At 24.1% G+C, this 22,025-nt stretch overlaps 1 protein-coding gene across 1 annotated transcript in view; it reads right to left on the bottom strand.

Annotated features, from left to right (window-relative positions):
* The window catches only part of LOC113555262, a 119,373-nt gene that overhangs the window by 23,535 nt on the left and 73,813 nt on the right, over window positions 1–22,025 (bottom strand). Inside the window, exon 8 of the mRNA XM_026959667.1 lies at window positions 6,748–6,887. Coding sequence (XP_026815468.1) covers window positions 6,748–6,887 — 140 coding nt within the window. The remainder of the gene's footprint in view (window positions 1–6,747; window positions 6,888–22,025) is intronic.

The raw sequence follows: 22,025 nt of genomic DNA, 5'->3' as shown, positions 1-22,025 counted from the left end.
ACGATGAGTCTCGAGATTTTTCGTTTGAAGTATGATCCATAGTTTCTTGATTAACGTCGTTTGCCTCAACACTGACTTGTTTCCAAACAATATATTTTCTTTTAATATTTTCGACCAACCGTTCGAAACCTTTAAATATTTGATATTTATTTTTTCAGTCGATGTCATACCTTCTTTTGTAAAAGACGACCGGATATTGGCAATTTTTTTAACTGAACGCCAATAAACTACTCATACAACTTTTGATCAATTGTTTCATTTTTTTTTGATCTTTTTCGAATTTTCGCTTTTCACCCATTCATCTATAATGTTTTTTTAATTCTTTTTTATCACATTGTAAATTTGAAATTTTTTACATTTAAATCTAGTACAATCATACTTAATTTTTCTTTCTCTTTCAAGTTGATAAATTTAACAAACGATAAAACATAGGTACGCAAATACTGCACGTTCAGGTACTAAATTATATAAACAGTTAAAAAACAGATGACTAAACCGTTCAAATTTATAAAATGTTGTTGTAGGTACATTACAAATATAACTTTTGCTATACTATAATATGTCTACTTGCTCCTTAGTAATAAATAAAATCACTATGATAATCGTGAAGCGATATAATTGAACGATATTTCAGACAATAGTAAAATTTAAATAACCTAGTTACCAAATATATGAATCTATACGAAAGTAATAAATCTTTAAATAATTTTATTGTTACCGTCTTACAGAGAGTATTTTTACTAATTGGGTCACGAACACTTTGTGAAAAAATTTTCTATTTTGTTGAGGTTGCATCTAAGAGAGTTCAATTTTATACTATTTTATTTGAATCAGAATTATTATCATTTTCCGCTATAAAAAGGATTCCATTTAATAGAGGTTTCGTTACAGAGAGGTTTTCCGTATTATTAAATATATTAAAATTAAAAAATCAAAGAAAAAAGTTTTTACGATTTAAAAACAATTTTTTTTTTATCACGTAACATGAAATTAAAAGTAATAGAAGTTAATTACTAATGACCAAAGATACAATGATAATTGATATTAATAATGCATAGGCACTTAGGCTTAAATTGTTCATTGACTATATAATTGTTAATTTTTTTAAAAATTATCTGCGTAAACCAAAAACAAGCTAATTTATTTTGTTAATTTGAAAATTATAAGTAAAACTTAGTTTTAATTTCATGTAAATATTACTTTCCTCTAAATTATAAACAAAGTAGTTCTTTTCATTTTAATGAATAATTGTCATGATTTTGTTTATTTATTCAGCTAACATTACAATGATATTATAGTTTTAAATCATTTTATATATGATTTTTAGCTAAGTAAAGGCGCTTAAATATTATGTTCGGAAAATATATATGTTAAAAACAAATTTAAACAAATAAATAACAAAGTATTGTTTGTCTTCCCAAACATAGATCTTTAAAAGTTTTAAGCCATAACACTATTAAAGTCAAATAGTATAATTTAAATTGGTAAGCCACATACATGTGTGTAATTTAATAAATTAGCCGATATTTTATTTTATTACATTTTTAAGTACTAAGTATATCCTCTTTAAGATTGATCACCTAACCGAAGTTTGTTTTGTATGTCCACTGTGGATTAACTTTCAGTGAGTGCTTCAGTTAATTTGTTTGAATCTTTGTAATTTATACTTTATAGTAATGTGCATGATATCAATATCGTTCAAAATTATTTTGCAAAAGTCATACATTATTTATTCAACTATAGCTATCAGCTTACATAATAATTATTATTAATTATAATAAATATTATCATATGTCAAAAAGACAATAACGTCAGTAAATATTTTGATTAACATAATATATTACACTTTAATACGTTATATTCTTGATTAGTTGTAGCTAATAAAATATGTCATCTCGCATTAAGTCATTTTATTATAATAATAAAGTATTAAACAATATGTCGATTCCACTATAAATGTAGTTTTGCATTATCATAGTGTAAGTATAAAAATTATACTCATAAGTATACAATTAATTTATTTGACTTTTATAATCGGCTATTGTTGTTGGATTAAGATTTCTATATATTTTTTTTAATTTTTAAGACATTGAAATTTAAGAAGAACATTCACTTCAAAAATGAAACTTCTTTTTGAATATATGTCAATAGTAAAAAAAAGGAAAAAAAATATTTAATCTAACGATATTTGTAACGATAAAAACGTCAGAAAAATACGTTTAGGATACATAAAATCAATCCATATCTATAAACAATTCCATAAAAGTTAAATTTATTTTTTCTAGGAAATAATCCATTTAAGTTTATTAAAAAAACAACACTGAATTGTTCTTTTTTTAAATTTTAAACTAGTTATATTACATATCACTACTTTACAGACTTTCTTAATTTAATGTATTTTACGAAGCATTGTTCTATTGTTACATATTATGTCAAGATAAATAAAGGATTTTCTTTTTAGTTTTACTATATTTTAGTGTTTCTTTGTTGTTCATACTTAACAGGTGCAATAGTAAAATATTTTATGAAATGTTTATAATGAGTTTAATTAATATAGTAAATGTTGTGTTTAAAATTAAGGTTGTTTCTTCGACGTATATAACATTTATTTTATGTTACGACATATTAAAACAATTGCTTTTAGACCATAAAAAATGGGGTTTCTTTAATTTTCTAATTTTCATTTATTTAATAACAATTAAATGGTAAGTACAAGACGTTGTACAATAATGCATTTGAATAAAAATTGGCTATTTTTATACATTTATATATATTTTAAGTAAAATGTCTTAGTTTGGATTAGTTGAGTGACATTCCAAATTATTTCTATTATTATATAGAACAATGCTATTTCTTTATTATTTCTTCTAAATTTTATAATAAATATAATTGATTAATAGAAACATTTGGATTGAACATTGGATATATTATATTTCATTTATTTCGATTCATTAAAATAATCGAAGTACATATGATATAACTTATTGATAAGTCATAATTTACATGTACGTATATTATGTATATTAAAATACATAAATGTTTGTATAAAAGAGTCGAAAAACTAGTATTGTTATTTATTACAGATATAAACTCAATAATAACTACCTACCAAATTTTTATTACCCATATAACCTTTTATAATTATTATTGATGTAATTGAGTTTTTTTACAATTTATGAGGTGTGCAAGTAAAAAAACATAAAATAAATATAAACAACCACATTTTGTAATATGGTCTTATTAGTCTTAATCAATTTTTCAGTATTTTTTTCAAATTATTATTATGTGCTGTAGTTAAAAAAAGAACAAATCATAATACTAAAGGATCTGTTAATGGAGCAATTTATTTACAAAATTATACGCATGATATATTTTTGGTCGTCTAAGACTGTTGTCATGGATAGGATTGAAAAAAAGCTAGTCTTATGATTTATAAAGAGGAAAAAGCTATACTACGTGTTATTACTTTAATTTAGGTGAATAGATATATTTTAATGTTATGTTAAAGTAACTTTGAAAAAAAAAATACGTAGATTATAATTAAAAATAAATATATTTAGTAATACTGAGTTGTTTTTCCACATATCTGGTAGCTATAATACGGACCGTATATTCGTACGATATAAATTGCTATTTTCGTTTAGTCCTGAGTGAAGACTTACGGAAGAATAGTGAATCAACTGTGTGAAGTTTTAATAAAGTATACTAAGAACGCGTACTTTGTTCATGCGTGTGTCTATCACGAGATATCTTCTTATGGAAAGGATATGTTTGAAAGATAAACAATTCCGTGCTCGATCATAACTCTTCACTAACTTAGTTGTTTAGTTTACCTGTACACATCATCATAAGCATATCAAATGTGGTTTTTGTGCGCACATTTTGTATTAATTATAGTGAGACGGTTTATTTTCATACAAAACTGCATACGCATTTAAATTAAAGGAATTTAAAAACATATTTAATGAGCATGTATGATTTTTAAAACCGTCGTTTACACCTGTGTGGTTTTATTTTACGAGATTTTTTTGGTGGATATCGAACTATAGGATACGTTAAAATGATTTTGAATAGTTTTGTGTAGACGGCGTCTTAAGCGGTGAAATAATCGATGTTTGCCAATTATTGAATTGTGAAACGCTAACGACAGACAAAATTATAGGTAGCGTAATTGGACGTTAATACAAATTAATTTTTTCAGACATTGTGATGAACGATGAGTATTTGGTGTTTTTTAGATTAAAATGTGATAACATATTTTTTTATGAAATGTAGGTGCTTGACTTGTCTACTAGTGATAATAATGTCAGAGAAAAGTACGTTTAGAGAGCTAAGAAGATAAACGATATGTATTGTAACAGATCAAACACATTTGATACCTTCAATGTTAAATCCTTAAGATAAGAAATAATTTACATATATATAATTAGATACAAATTAAATTTTTTTTACGTAAGTACAAACTTTAAAGTATTTCCAGTTGGAAAATAGATCGATAAATATTAACATATTTACTTATTACCTCTTATTTTAATGATTACAAAAGTGTTAAGACGTGTATTACAAATTTATTACAAGACACCATGATAAAATTATCATATTAGGCCAACTTAAATATTTTTATACTTAAATGTTCGTTCTTGAAAAAAATAAAGATGATTTTTTTTGTTAAGCTTTTTATGATATTCAAACTGACATAACAAATATTATAATCAAATTGCATTCGATTTTAATATTCCGAACCATACGCGTAAAAATATACTTAGCAAACTTTTTACCGCTGTTCTAATGATATCGATGTTTAAATGATATTTTTAATATTTTCAATAATTCTTTTGTGTATGGTTTTTGGTATTTCGTTCGAAAATAGTATACATTAAACCGATAGTGTGCGTCACTTGGGGGTTGAATGGGTTGATGGATATTAATCTGTTTTGTGTGAAGAATCCCTCGGTCGTATTATTGACAAACACGCACACATAAATGTCAACTACAGTTGGTGTACGGCTTGACAACAATACTATTCGTAAAGATATAAAAGGACATTTTTAATATTGGATTTTGAGTAGATAATGCCTACACGTAATCAAAACGTTGTTGGAGTAGTGTAAATTTTCAATTCTTCAAATATAATCCACACGTATATATACTTACCTACTATCTTTGAAAACGTTATTGTTCAAAATGCATTCAATTTGATGTATTACTTGTGTATATGTTTATTTATAATCAGATTATACGTCTCAGTTAACTTATATCCGATCTGTTAACGCTTAACATACATAGAATTATGTTTATTTAAATACTTATCGACTCTAATTGTATTAAAAAACCAGACATATTTTACTCGTAATATTAGTTTGTCTAACGTACACGATATTATTATGACGTGTTAACGAAAAAAAATAATGGTAATATAAAACCACAAGAATTTAAACAACAATATTAGTTACGACTGTTTTACCCAGCAATATCGAAAACACTATACAGTACTATATACATAATAATTGTCTAAAAAGATAAACACTGTATGTTTTATTCGATTGATTTACGACTCTTATAAAGTAATTAAGTTAGAACTTACATCCCCTGAGCCTTGATATTAATATATTTATAATATATAAATGTACTTTGAAACAAAATTAAATACTTAACTATAAAAACTAATTTAAGTTATGTTTGATTTTAACAATTTATTTATTAAATGTGACGTTGAAATTAATTAAATTATTTGGCAAATTTAGATTTTATATTTTCAAATGCTGTTATTATTTTTTTTATATACATTATGTCCAGCAAACGATGATACCATAATACACTTTTATATCAATCGAAATTAATCGAAGAAAATTAATTTTAAAGACATTTCCACATAACTTCAATATCTTTAATTTTCATGAAAATTTAGTTTAAAATAAATAACAAGCCTATACCAAACCCAAGAACATAACGTATAGGTTACTGAATTTGACATAGCGGTGATTACGTATTTATTGCCATTATAAATTGTATAAACATCAATACAACAACAATATAAAGATTATCTGCAACAACATTTACACCATACATTTCTACATCTCTATATTAAATTGTATCTCGTATTATTTCTAGAGATGTTTTTTTAAATTCAGATTTATGTTATAATGTACAATTTGGCTGAGTACATTATTATGTACATAATACATGCAATGTACCTACTATTAAAGTGTTTAACACTTAAGCCTTTAGAGACTATAAAATATAGTATGTATATAATGTACATATACATTTTTTTTAATTTAGAATATTATATGATATAATCATGTAAATAGAATAATAAGCATAATAGATATTATATAACGGAGCTTATTGGTGAGAAGATCGAATCCATCTAGTGATGGCACTTTAGCGTAAGTTTAATAAGGGCAGTCATGTTATGTGATAAGTGTTTAAATAATTAAGTTTCGGGGTTTTCGAGGATAGGGGTGAGTATTGACCTCCGACCTTAGCATAGTTGGTTATATTTTCATGGTGTATTTTGAATTTCAGAAGATCAAAGAACACCATGATACGGGCTTTAAGCAAAAGATTATATTATGAATCTGAATTTTGGTTATGAGTACTTTCCTAGTTTGGGTCTAAGTAAATAAAAGCATCTGTTTAGTTTTAAATAAATACACAATAATTATAAAAATAATAATTTCACTAACTGTAAAACATATTAAAACGTAAAACGTTATATTTATTATAACATTATAGTAAAATTACCTCATCTGATAGTTGTGAGTTCTACTGACATCATCATATTTATGGTATGTGGCTTGGAACAATAAATAGCTTTCTTCCCATTCGACTTGTACCCTCAATTGTCCTTTGTCTGTTAAAAAAGGACAACCTGAATCGCGGAGCTAAAAAAAAAAAATGTATATATATATATATATAAAACACGGTCAAAGTATTTTTTCAGTGGCTGTGAAAAGGATAACCATAATAATAGTGGTTTATAAAAGCAGCGCGTGTAGTGGATATAATGCATTGAACTCCTTTACACGAGATGTGACTTTTTTTTATATTTTTTTAATACGTAATTGATAATATGCAATGAATCTACATTGTTTTTTTTCATTTTTACAAACATTTTATAAATACATGTTTTACAAAAGCTTCACGTTAAGTGTTTGGCATTATTCATCACATATTATACTATAATATAGCACAGGTGTGTTAAGTTTTTTTATTTATTAACCTATTAGTTTTTGGTATCACGTCAAAACCACGAGACCAAAATAATGAACGTCAAATTTGAGACGACAATACGGCTTAGCACATAATAGCTATAACACAAAACATCGAGTGTTTAAAATGGCTAAAATATCCTATAATGCCACATTCTAGCTAAGAATATCAACGATAAAATATTTATTAATTAGTAAATGCTTATAACTAAACAAAAAGCATGGAAAATAATCATATATATTATAGATGAGTATATTTAAAACTGAATTTTGAAGAGTTAAAAAATATTTATTATTATATAACTTAGTCATGATAGATATTTCCGATGTTGTTGATTCTCTTATACTTAAAACGGTAACGTGTTTTATTTTTAGATTTAAGTACTTATCAAAAGTAATTTAAATTATGTTTTTTTAGAGGTACTTGGAACAATTCTAACGAAATTAAGTAAGACGTTACTTTTGCATAGTTTGTTACTATTCAACACTAGAAAGTGTAACTTTTTTTTTTAAATAACGTAGTATAATAAAGTTATAAGAATTATACAGTAAATTTTGATATTTTTTTTTTTATAAATTAATACATATTTTATAATTGACATTTTTAACTACCATTAATTTAATCACTAGGCCCTAGTGCATTTCGTTTAATATTAAATTTTATCTTTTTCTAACATCGTTATTTTGTGTTTTACTTATTGTGCGTTTAGTTGTTTTATCGTTACTTTATTGATGATCGCTATTTTTGTTTCATGGTTATGTCAGTAAATCTTATTTTTTTATTGCACAATATGTATACAGTATGTATTTTTTTTATTAACGTTTTTTGTTCACTGGTCTACCTATTCAAAATTTTAACAAGACCAACATTCAATATTTTCTGTATATGACCAATAATTAAAAACGTTTACAGTAAAATAATACGTAATATTTACAATACCACGTAGATACAATTTAGGTGACACACAAAAAAAAATTACTTTAATTGAATAACTTGTAATCTTGTTAGTGTTTGAAAAATATTTAACTAAAATGTAACAATGAAAACAATGCGTTATTATTGAAATACCTAATTCGTAACTATGCAGGTACTACCCAATTTTAATTGGGTTTTTAAGGCCAATCGATAATGTTGTAAGCATAATATTGTTATATCGCATTTGTGTTAAAATATCATAAAAATTAAGAATCGTGTGGTAAATTATTTCCTTCCAAGCGTATTGCGTTTTTTTAATATCGGTATTTTTTACGCAGACTAAAAAAAGAAGAAAAAAAAACAATAAATCAAATAATGGAAGGTTAAATATTATAATATTGACACAGGTTTGTATATTATAGGGTGTTAGGTTATTGACAACCGTTATATTTTGGACAGACATTGAAATAGGGTTTGCATGTCAAAAATTGGTAGGCACTGATCCTCGTTGATACTTTGACTACATAATACGAACGTCTAAAAGGCGCAGGTTTATCCCGATCACGTTTTGTAGTGTTTTCTCTTATTCGACGTACCGTGATATTGCCTTTTAATTCAGGAGTTTACGTCATTCTAGATTATTATACAAACATCATTATAATACAGTAACTATAAACTGCTTTGTCGACGAACGCACCCAGGTATATCAAAATCCGTTGAGTGTAAATATATTATTTTTTGCCAACAAAGAAATTGTGAAATAGGTAAACATGAAAATCTTGGATAAAAAATATTTATTGAATAAAAAACGATTTAATAAATATTTTAGACAGAAATATGGTTTGGAATTTCTACAAATAAACACAATACATAAAATATGCGTCGTATAATGTAGATTGGCATGTTGATAGTGCATATTAAATTAACAACATACTTAATTATTAATAAAGTAATAACAATGAAATAGTACTTATATGCTACCGAATTGACGCATTCAATGGAATTTTCATCACCACAACTGTATTCATTATAATAAATGGGTCATAGATTGTGAATTATCTGGTATTTATAGGTATGTATAAACAAAATAATTGAAGTACTACTACGTTATTAAGTTTTCGTGTAAGTACTTACGAAAAATGTCTACTTTGCGTTGAACACGTTTTCCGCTTTATTTTTTGTTCAAACACAACAAGTGCAAACATTGGTTATCGTGTATCCGTGTAGGTCACACGATAAAGTTAATCGCTTTCTCGATAATATTCTCTTCATCCGTCTCGGGATAATATCACATATTGGTTTATTTTACCAATATACTCGTATTATAATATTTAATAGCGATCATTTATTCCGATATCAATTGATATCGTATTAGGAAACATAATAGGTCAAACGAAGTTTTCGGGTAATGTCAATGTTGATGTTAACTTTGTGACTTAATTTAGTAAAATATAATAATATAATTTATGTAAATCCTTAAGTGATGTCTTGTGTTTAGATCGGTTTATTGTTATTATAGTATTCAACTAATAATTATTTTTGAAATAAAGACAATCATAAGACTTAAAAAAAAGTGTTAGAGTAGAGAAACAGTGCGCAGTGTTCAGCTTATTTAGTTTTAAACATCGAAATTAACACATTAAGTAGGTAATAATATTTTTATTTTTTTCATAAAAAAATGATCAATTGATAAGCTTTTAATGATTAAAATACGCCAATCATAATTTATAAATTATTGTTTAGAAACGTATATCAGATATTTAAGACCTATAATTTATTTTGTGCGGCACTCTAACTAACCGGGATGTCATCAGTAGCTCGCCTACGCATTTGACCTGGAGTGATCGTCAGATGCGGCGGAAACCTCCCGCTTTTCTACTTAGTGTTTCCTCACCCGAAAAATGTCAACGCCGGCACTACTATTTAACATATTTTCTTTCTCTATAATATAATTCTCTCTGTAAAAACTCTACAGGTCAAACTGGTAAGTCGATAGACTTAATTTTTATACAAATGAAATACACTCGAATAATATATTATTTTGTAGACGATGCTTTTAAGATTTTCAAATAACGAAATATTAATACTAAGTAGTACATCTGCTCATAGTTATTATTTAATTTTAACTGATATACATTAGAATAGAACATTTTTTGTTTTTTAGACCAAACACTATATTTTAGAATTACCTACACTTAAAGTATCTATATCGCGTGTTATAATTTAGAATGTTTCTTATTTATTCTTTTGTCATATTTTCATTCATTTATTTGTTGGAATCAAAAACTTTGGTAGGATCATCACTGTGGGTTTTATTATTTTTATAATAAATATTCTACAACTTTAAAATAAATGTCGTATCAAACTAATAATTTTTCTTTGATTATAAGATATATAATTTATAGAAGTATTGACTTTTTCTGAATTTTTATTAAAAAATGTAATTATTCATTACAATTAAATAAAATAAATTATACAATTAAGTTATATTCATAATTTTAATGAAATTTTATTATTTCCTAATATCTTATTAGAATTCCCAATATACAGAACAAATTGAATTTAATTCTATTTACTAATTAAAAAAAAAAATAACAATGTACTTATATAAACAAAAACAGCAAAACAAAATATATGATGGTCAATTATAATGATTAATTTATATTTCACAAATTATGACCAAACTATAACTAATAATAAAAAATTTGTTTAAAAGAAATTATAATTGGTATACTAATTAACGTTTCGTTCTAAAAAATTAAGAAATACAATTTTTATTTACAGAATAATACCTTGTTTTTAAATAATACTTAATTAAATTACTTAAATGTTATGTTTATTGTTAAAACATTTTCATTTGGTGAAACGCAAAATTGTTTTTCAATAGAAAGTAGGTTTATTCAGACTTTATACAAATTTTATCGTTCAATGTACAATGTTTAAACTGGAGTTATTCAAATCTAATTAATAACAAATTCATATAAAGATTGAAACTATACACAGAGTCCTATGGAATAATAATATGTTCTATGAAATTATATTATTAAAAATTCCAAACCCCATTATAAAATAAATTAAAGCAAAAACTATAGGGTAATCAACTAATATCAATATTTCGTTTATTGTTCAATACATTTAATAACTATATATTATTAAGTAGTGTAAATGATATTGTTATAACAACGAAAAGAAAATTAAAAATGAATACCAATGGAACAAATCATTGTAAAATAATCTATTATTGACAGCAGTGCCTCCAAAAACACGTTATTGTTCAGTAACCCTAATACAGAACAACAACAAACAAATCATACACAATACATTTCAAATATATACTTTTGTATTTACAAAAAAAAATGATCTATAGAAGATAACATTAATTTGGTATATAATTTGCCATTTATTTGTGATAGACATGAAATTTAACTAAATTAGATTCTCTATAGAACGATTGATAGTTCTATCAAAAACCTTGAAATGTGATATAAAGTTCCTTATAAGTAATTCTTACAATGATTTAAAAATAACAAAAATATGTACGACCTATTTTTATTTATTGAACTTTGAAATATTCATTTTTGAAAAAAAAAATGTATATTTGAAGGAAAAGTAACTTTTTTCCTTTAAAAATTTAAGTTATTCTGATGAATTCAAAAACTTTTAACTGTAGACATTTAAATAGTTCATTAATTTTATCAATTTGCAATGAAATTTTCAAAATTCTCAGACTTATCTCAATATTTATAGGTAATTATACCATGGACATAATCACTTAATCACATGATTATAATATAGTTTGTAAGTATTGATTTATACGTTAATAATATCAATAGTACATTATACTAATTAATAGTATTTATTGCAATAATTTAGTCAAAAATTATACCAACCTACCGAATTACTGAAGTCTAAGAGTCATATAAATAAACTAATAAAATATCCTTGACAATAAAGACTGAAATGCATATAACGATTTATTTTTAAATTCAAATATAAAATATTGTCGGCAGTGATCTACTCAATGACGATATTCACTTAAAAACCATCACTTATGTAGAAGATCGACTTATTTTATAAGGTTTTAGCTATCCTAATCATTTCTTAAAACAGAAGTGACATAAGGCTTATTACACACTAAAGTATAGGCAGTTGTGACTAATGTACGTATAATATACACAAGACTATATCTCTAAAACCGAAGCACTTATTATAATAACAGTAATACAGCCATCACCTGTTTCATTTTTATATTTATTTTACGAAAAATGTAAATGTAATGAATTACATACATCAACGCACAAAGGTATGTTAATGTGGGTAGTTTCTTCACCATCACTTGAGATAATTTGGTTTACAATTTTTTTTATATGCATAATGAGTGTATAATGTGTATATATTATGTATGTAAGCTGTTACTCGATATTATACCTATTGATTTACTCGACGATATTGTCTTATAATATTGCGAGGAAAAACAGTAAACTTGCGATTTCATCGAGAGCCTGGAGTTAAAAGAAAGTCGGTTAAGGACCAATTTCTATCTGAAGATGCACCTGCGGTTATTGATTAACGAAATAAAAACTCGCGCATATTGTCTTATGATAATATAATAATATGTTACAAGTTTATAACTATAACTATAAATTATCAAGGCAAGTACAGACAATTAACATGATTACAATAATTTATTGATGGTTATCGTTGTATAGACTTACACAATACAGTTTTACAATTATTTATTATTGAGTTGGTAATCACTATAAATTATAACATTACATGTCGTTTATATTTTATACTTTAATATTGATATTACACTCGATTATTTTATCAAATAGATAACGCTGTTTGCTTTAAATGGTATTATAGTCATTATAATGTTTGTAAAAAGTCACAAGCATGTAAATGCGTGTTATATTGTATAATATATAACATATTAGATTTTAATGTACAAATTGTTTGCATACTTACATTTGGAATTATGAATAATTTATCGAATATGAAACATAAAAAAAACTATTATTGACTTATAGTTGAAGATTAAAATAGACATTTACTGAAGATGTAAATTGCCATTATATATTGATTCATTTTTGTGTTCTTGCAATGCGATGCGACGAAAGTGCTATTTATACTATCTATAGGAGATACGTTTTGTATGATTCCCAAAGGGATAATATTCGACTAATTCTGCTCCACACTAACCGATTTTGTTGCAGCGAGATCTTTTGACCACTATTACAATCAACTCTAAGTAAAGTCTGAGAAAATATAAAACGGTTCGTTTCTTAAAACACATTATAAATACAGACTAGTTACTATGTAGTTACAATACAAGGTTGTCCGATGACTAAGCCGATAAAAATAATATGATGTTTAGTTTTTATAATTAATTTTATAACTAATACGGGAATAATTCTTTTGCAAGGTAGATTACACTATATTTTAAATTCAAGTCAAGGGCTATGTGGAACGTGTGTCCAACGCAGATACAAAATAGCGATTTTTTTAGATTTACATAATCACCACGGAATCCAAGTCATAATAGAAAAACTCGACTAATTATAGTTAAATTGGCTCTTTTTCAGATATTTATAAATATTTAAAATTTTCCACTTTTTTTAGTGTTTTTTTTCTTTTTTTATGATCTTTAAACCATTTATGATTTTTATGTTAAATTTTGTTTGTAAGTAGAAAAGTTTAAAAGGTAATTTAAGGCTCCACGTAAGTCATAATTTTTTATAATACGTCTAAACTTTATATGTTAACAAAAATGGACATAATCAGAAAAATTCAAAAATTGTTTTGTATTAAATAGTTAAAAATGTAAAACTCTTTTTATCTTAATTTGGTACTAAAAAATTTAGACTAAAGTGCCTATTTGGCGCAAAATGTCTAGTACGTATTTCATATTAGAGTTTTTTTTTAAATAAGTGCAAATCTACATTTATTATGAGTTATATCTTAAAACTTTATCAAAATAAAAATTCAAAAGTAAAATGACAATTTCATCTCCTCACTCTGTGTTTATTGTTTAGTAATAATTTAAAAGATATTAACTTACTGTAGGAACATTAAACATTATTGCTTTTCTACACACAATGCATTTTTTTAAATATTATGTTAACGTTAAAGTATATTTATAGGTAGGTATTTTATATTAACGTTTTTAATATGTGAATTAGATTAAAAATAATAATCTCTGATTCTGTCATGCAATTGGAATACATGAATAATAATAAATTAGTAATTACTATGCATTTTTTTTTTTTTAATTATAAAAACAAATTAAAAAATGTGGGTGAACAACATTTGTTTCATTGTTTTAATTTATTTATTGTTATTGAATAATATTAGTAAGAGATAGTTAATTTTCAAACTATTTTTGTAACAAATTGGATTGATAGAGCTACTGTAGTGTGTTTTTAATCTTAAATAATAGCAATTATATTATACATAGATCATAGGGTCTCTGCAGGAGATTACAAGATATAATATATATTAATAAATAATACCGAGTATGTTATAACTTAAAATAACATGATTATTTATATTAATAAATAATACCATAAGAAAACAATTCAAACATGATACAGAAACCAGACACGAGTTTTCAAATCGCTCTACTTACTTTGGTCAAAATAATGGTGTATATTTTAATATGTATGTTCTAAATTTGAATAAAACGTGATAAAAAAAATATAGAAAATACTTAGTCACAATGTTTTCTTAAACTATTTTAGCTATTTTATTATAATTAAAAAAAAAAAAAAAATTAGAATTAAAAATTGTCATAGTTACGATTTACGTACATATTATTTTTTATATACATACCAACGAAGTTTTCAAGATTAATTATGAATATTTTTTTCAATTTTCGTAACTTAAAATAGTAATCACTAAATATTTTAGAGTATGATAATAATTTAATATATATATTGTATATTTATTATTATTTTAAACTTTTTAATTTTGTAAATTTTATAATTTATTTCATAAGAGTACTAATATTATTTAGTATTCTCTTGTTCGTTTATAAAAAAGCAAATTATTATTATTTTATTAGTTTTAACTTTTATAATAGATATTGTAAATTTAATGCCATTAAAATTTATTACTATTTATTTATTATTACATTAATCAAAAAATATATCAGTAGAAAAGGTATTTATTAAAATATTAGTAAGTGCCAGACAGGCGTTCAATAAGTATTAATTGTTAAATAATTTATTAGTGTAATACATTTTAAAAAATATATTACTTTATTTTTATGAGAGTTTTATAGAATTATAATATATTAAAATATGATACAAATGTCCAAGTAGTCTCTGCTAATCAATAAAATATTAGAAGAAGTATTGATTTTTTATAAAACTATTATAAATACATCTTATAATAATATGGCACCAACTATCATTAAAAAAAAAAAATATCTTCCATTAGTTTAAAAAAAAACATAAACTATAAACATAAAACTTTCAACGAAGCAAACAATTGACAATTTATGATACAATATTTCCATAGATGTTGATTTATTTTGAAAATAAGGATTGATATAGTTTTAAGATGTTAAAATATGTATACGAAATCATTGTCAATTAGATTTCTTTTAAATATAATTTTTGTGGTCTTCTGAAAAATTAGGATTTAGGAAATAGGAAGTTCTTTTGTGTTAATGACAGTATACTCAATAGTTAGGTTCTAATATGTTTTTATTTCGATGTTTTATTATACCAAACAACTATAATAATAGACTGTAGTCAGTGTATTTAACATATTGATTTATAACCTATACAAAGTTCATTAAATTTTTTTTCTTTATCAAGCTCTTATTATGGAACACATGACCCTAACAAATAATCCATTGTTCGCTCGACTCACAATGTCCCTTTATATGATAGGTATTAATTGATCTATATATATATAATCCCTTAGTATGATCCATTTTCCTGTGTTAGTTGTGAAAACCCGATCGTTCACTAATCACCATATTATAATATCATATTATTAGAAATTGTTGTTTTTTCTATTTTCCGAAAATCATAAATTTATAAGAAACCGGTCTTAAAACAAACATAATTATTATATTATTTACAACGCATAATACTATGTTTGCCTAATCATATTTAAATGTCCATGCATGGAATTTTATGCGAATATCACTATTAATGTCATCAAACGTATTATGACATGATCATGTCGATTTTCTATCAATAATGATTATTTTCAGATTATTTTAGTATTTATGTACTTCATTCATTTTATAATGACTAACAACAATGACTTAAGCTACTAAATGTAGGAAGTATCATTACAATATATGTATGTAATGTTATAAAATATTAATAATATGTACCTATACATTGTAAAGTGTTATGGTAATAAAAACTTGTATTATTTTAAATGTGGTCATCTATATTATAATTTTTTTCTGCTCATCAAGTACAGAACTATTTTTTTATCTTCTCTGATTTTCTTATATTAAAGTCACTATAATATTTTTAGGTTAATCATGGTTGTTTTTTCAAGTACTATATACTTTATCATAATAATTTTTACTTCTTGTATGAAAGTTCTTGGTCATAGCTGATTTGAATATTAAATGAAGTTCTCGTTTACTTTAAATAGAAAGTAATTAAAAGTGTTACTATGCTCCATGCAGTACACCACTATAAAAATTGTCCATTATTCGTAATTCTGATATAACCTATATTAAAACTACTAAAACTATTGTAACTTAAAAATATATATAAATATAATAAATTAATAGCCAATTAACATTATAATAATAATTATCTTTTAAATAGTAAAAATATGTTTCTATAGGTGTAGGTTAGACAATTTATTTTTGTAATTTAAAATTCATTAATAATTATTCATTTTGCAGATCTGGTATTTTTCCGTATTTGTTCCTATAAATATCCGCTTTCTAGTAGATACTTTTAAATTAAATTTTTCAAAAATTATTATTAATATATATACTTAACCTAACCTATATATATATCAAATTACTACTATAATTGCTATCGAAAACTTTAATAGTAAATTTCCAGAGTTAATAACTATATATTTTTTCAATAACATATTATTTATTTAATATTTAAACGATAATTTAACTTTTAAATCTTTGTCAATAGCTGGGTAAAAGATAAGTATGGGTGAAGAATAACACGGTAGATGAACATTAAAATATATATACTAATTAGTTTTTATTTATTAAATTACGAACAAGTGGGTATACGTTTCAATAATAATAAAAATAAATAATACCTATAAAAATAAATGTATATTAAAAAATAATTTTTCATCTGTCGTTGTCACATATTATTTTTAACCCTTATCCATCACAAGAATAATAATTTTTTTTCGGCCAGATGGCTATTTATAGAAAAAAATGCATTTTAAAGATACTTCGGAAACTATAGATATATTACGCAAATCCAATAACTAGATAAAATAACTTACAAGAATTGTAATAATTTTTTATAGTATTTTAAGAATACTAAATTTTATGTAAATAAAAATTGAAATTAAAAATCATAACATTATAAATATGGTTTGAATATTGTTCACTATTTTAGTAAAATAAGAAAATATTCGCAGCATTGCGTATAATGTATATAATGTATAAATGGTCAATTTGTTAAAATTTGTAAATCATGTTTACAAAATACGTAGGTATTATGAATTATAGCGACATTAAATAATATATATCAACTAACATTTTTTAATGTTATTCATGCTAAATTTTCCAAAATACAAATTTTCAAAAGTTGACTGTTAAAATAATCACTCTGTATAATAAAAATATAATATTGTTTAAATCTGCACGTAATACTCAACATTTAAAGAAATATGTATGTTTATTTTTCAATTACATATGATTGTCACTAATTAATAAGAGTTATTACTTGTATTCGCAATATAATAACTTTCATAACGTTCAGTACTCTACTATACTTTGTTGTTCTGTGTTTACATAATTTTTCAATTAAAATATTTCCTATAACATGATTTATTTAAAAAAAATTTAGAATGGGTAATATTTTGAATTAATGTAGTCCTCAAAGTTATATTATAAAAATGCTGTTTTTAATAATGCAAATATAAACATTAATCGTTATATATTCCACAATAACTGTAAAAAGGTAAAATTGTATTCAAAATTCGATAGTACACACTGAATATTTATGCCTAATATTATTATAATTTCAGGTTCTGCTGTTCCACCATTTATTCTTGCACCAAACTTGCTCACCGCCATTTTTATTTTATTAAAGAATTTATCCAAATCCTAATTTTTAGAATTCTTAAGTATACCAACTCCACAACCAAATTTTAAATTACTCGGAGTGCTTATACAGGTTATAATGAGCGTCATTTGTCGATTTAAACTACTTTCTTTAAAGTTTAATCTACTATTTTTTGTTGAAAACTGTTAGAGAAATGATTTTTTTTAAATGTTGATGTATTTAAATTATTAATTCAAACAAATATTTATTGAGTTATTTAATTGTATATACTAAAGATAAAAATCTATATTTATTGATTTAGAAGATATTATGATGATCTTATGATGATAATATGAAAATGAGAGTAATTAATATAAGTTAATTAAAATGTTATAGTTTTTAAAAATGGTAAAAGTATGTTAAGTAATATTCGTCTTAGATTAAACATAAAATATTTGTTTATTTAAAGCAATTTATTATTAAAGACTATTTTTTTTAGTACATAATAAGATTAATAATTCAGAAACTTTAAAAACTCTACATATATATTTCAATTTAGATGCTAATCTATTTTCAAAAATATTATCTCATTCAAGTTTACAATAGAAAAGGGTGATTTTTAGTTGAAAAATGGGATTGTATCGCTAATGAATATTCCTTAAACGGTGTAAAAATAAAATATGTTCTTTAAATTTACTTGCAAAATGTATTTACAAAAAATCAAAATTTGAATAAATGTATTTATTAAGAACAAAAGATGATGATAATACTCGGTGAATTACCCTGTACACTCTTTTATCCGCCTACTATTATTACTTTAAAAATTGCATAATATTTTTAATATTTGATTGAAGTTAATTATGTAACTTTTAAAATATTTACATAAGTTATTCCTGTAAAATAAGTTACACGAACACAAATATTTACTTTTTTTGAAAGTTAAATTTAACCATAAAAGAGTTTTAAAAAAAAATACAATTAATCTAGCCCAAATAGTTACAAACAAATATATTTTTTTACGTATATTGTCACTCTGAACAATGTACAAACATTAAATAATTTATCGTTGTTTTGGAAAAGAAAAAGAATGATTTAATTTTAAAACAATAATTTCGAGTTTGTATACTTACGCTTTTCAACTAAAAAATATGGTACAAGAACCTATACTATACCAAAATATAATACACATTAGTGTTTTATATTTTTTTCTCATTATCTCAAAAACAAATGAATAAGATAATTCTTTTTAAAATAATTAATAAAAAATGTGGAAGTTCACTGATTCAAACAACAACTTTTTATATCAAGTTTATTAAAACTATTTATTTGTTTAGTCTTACAATAAAACACTGATGAATAAACAAAAAAGTTGCTAAAAATTGAATACATTTAAGTTTTAACTGAAAAAGAACATCTATAACATTGTATTTAAAAATGAATATGAAAAGTAAGTATTTCAACATTATAATCAAGTATTGAGGTTTACATCACAAAGATATATTCCTTTTTCAAGTTTAAAATATAAAAGGTTACTTCATAAAATTATACGATTTTTAATAATTAGTATTTTATTCTTTCATATACCGTTATATTGTGAATATTTTATAAATGTAAGAGCGGTAATTGTATTAAATTATTTTTCAAGCAAATGATATGCAGGTATTTTATGCTTAAACAAGCAATTTGAATTAGAGAATAACACAATAAGTATTCAAAGATATAAAAGTATTAGAAATTATGTAAAAACTACGTCGCAATCAATTATTTTCAAGTAAAAATAAACTTGCTTTTTTTAATAGCTTAGGAATAAAATGGTTTATTGACAAGAAAAAATATCTTATTAAATCTAGATAAATATTGGTACAACAGTAAAAATAATTTATTCAAAACGCGATTCAGGTTTTCTTTTCAATTTTCAGTCTATAATTTTGAAACATGAACATTTAATATAAATGAGCTTAAGCATTTTAAGTGGTATACAATGAAGATAAACTGTTCAAGAATAGTATTGGATAATAAAATGTTGAAGGATTTCCTTATGAAGAGATTGAAGTAAGACACCTATTCAATAAATAGAGATTTATGTATTTTTTCAAATTGTTTCAAATAAAATTAAATAAAGAAGTTTATTTTTTTCAAGAAAGATAAGTTAACAGTTAAAAATATAATAATGGTGGTGATGTTTATTAGCATTAGATATCTATAAGATATATTGGTATGATATTATCGAAATATTAATAATTTATCCTAGTAAAATATTTACTCTTGGATAATTTAAAATTAAAAAAAGATTTCTATATTTTATATATGATAATTGTATAAGAATTTCTTATGCAGAAATGTATTTGTTTTTAATATTTAATCTTAATTATTAAATGGTTTTCATTAAGTTTTAATAAATCGTAAAATCCTAACTACTCATACATTTGACATCTAGTTGCATGAGAGATATATCCAAGTTCTAGAGAGGTAGGGAAAGGATGGATTAAAAATAAAAATTTTATGTGAGTGATTTTGTGGTAAATTTGTTTTCAATATTACTATAATATGTAGAACGAAATTCAATAAGCAGCTACAAAAAAAAAAGAAGAAAAATTTTCTATCACAAAATGTATTAATGTTTAAAGGTAACAGCAGCTTGGACATGTTGTACCCAAAAACTATGAAAACACCATCAAAGTGGTCATGAATTTATTTGAAATCAAGAGAAAAAATACCCCAAGGGAGTCCTAGAAAAAGGTTATTGGATAGGATTTGGGAAAGACTTAAAGTGCAGGAACGGAGGAATATAATTCAGGAACGGGAGAAATTGGGGAAAATAGTGATGGTGGCAAAAACTGTTGTTGTTGTAGGGCTATAAAAACCAGAAAAAAGATGAAATACTCTCTTTATTCTCCATAGATATATAATTATAAATATTACAAGACTAAATTATATGCTAATAAACTATCTGATATATTAGCGATTATATACTTACGTTTAACCATTAATTTGATTAAAATAAATATATATATATATATATAAATGATTATTTTATGGTTAAAATGTGATGGTCTGGCAATAAGTCTTCACTGAAAGAACAGAAAGAATCATATAGATATGGTATAACAGAAGAAAAATTACCATTAAAACCCTATTTTGAACTAATGGGCAATTGGCGAGGGTCAACTAGTAAAACTGTATTGCTCACAGAGAAAATCGTAATCTTTCAAAGTCTAATGATGGTTCGGAGCGAACACCAAGAATATTCGCCGTCTCACATCTCTATATGTACCAACGTTTTGGTAAGCTCCCAGATAATATAACATAGCGTGCCGATACTTCGGCAGTTAATCACTACACTGCGCTATGTGGCTACGCGCGTGCATATGATATTACAATGTTATAACTGACTACCTACCCTCAATGCGCATCACTCGTTATATATGTATATATATATATATATACATGTCTTAGAATTCTGATGGTTATACATTTCCATAACGTATCAAATACATTGGATACAAAATCTACTTCTATTATTATTTAAATAAGCGTATTATATAAAAATATACTATCTTAAATATACGCACATTTCTCATGGCGATACAAAGAAAATCCGGAAAAATCTGTAGCTCTGACACTGATTAAATGATATAAAATTGCGCGAAATGTATACATATTGTT

Source organism: Rhopalosiphum maidis, chromosome 2 (genome assembly GCF_003676215.2).
Source record: "Rhopalosiphum maidis isolate BTI-1 chromosome 2, ASM367621v3, whole genome shotgun sequence".
NCBI lineage: Eukaryota > Metazoa > Arthropoda > Insecta > Hemiptera > Aphididae > Rhopalosiphum > Rhopalosiphum maidis.
The sequence above is the reverse complement of the archived record's forward strand: the minus strand, read 5'-3'. Positions and strand labels throughout refer to the sequence as shown.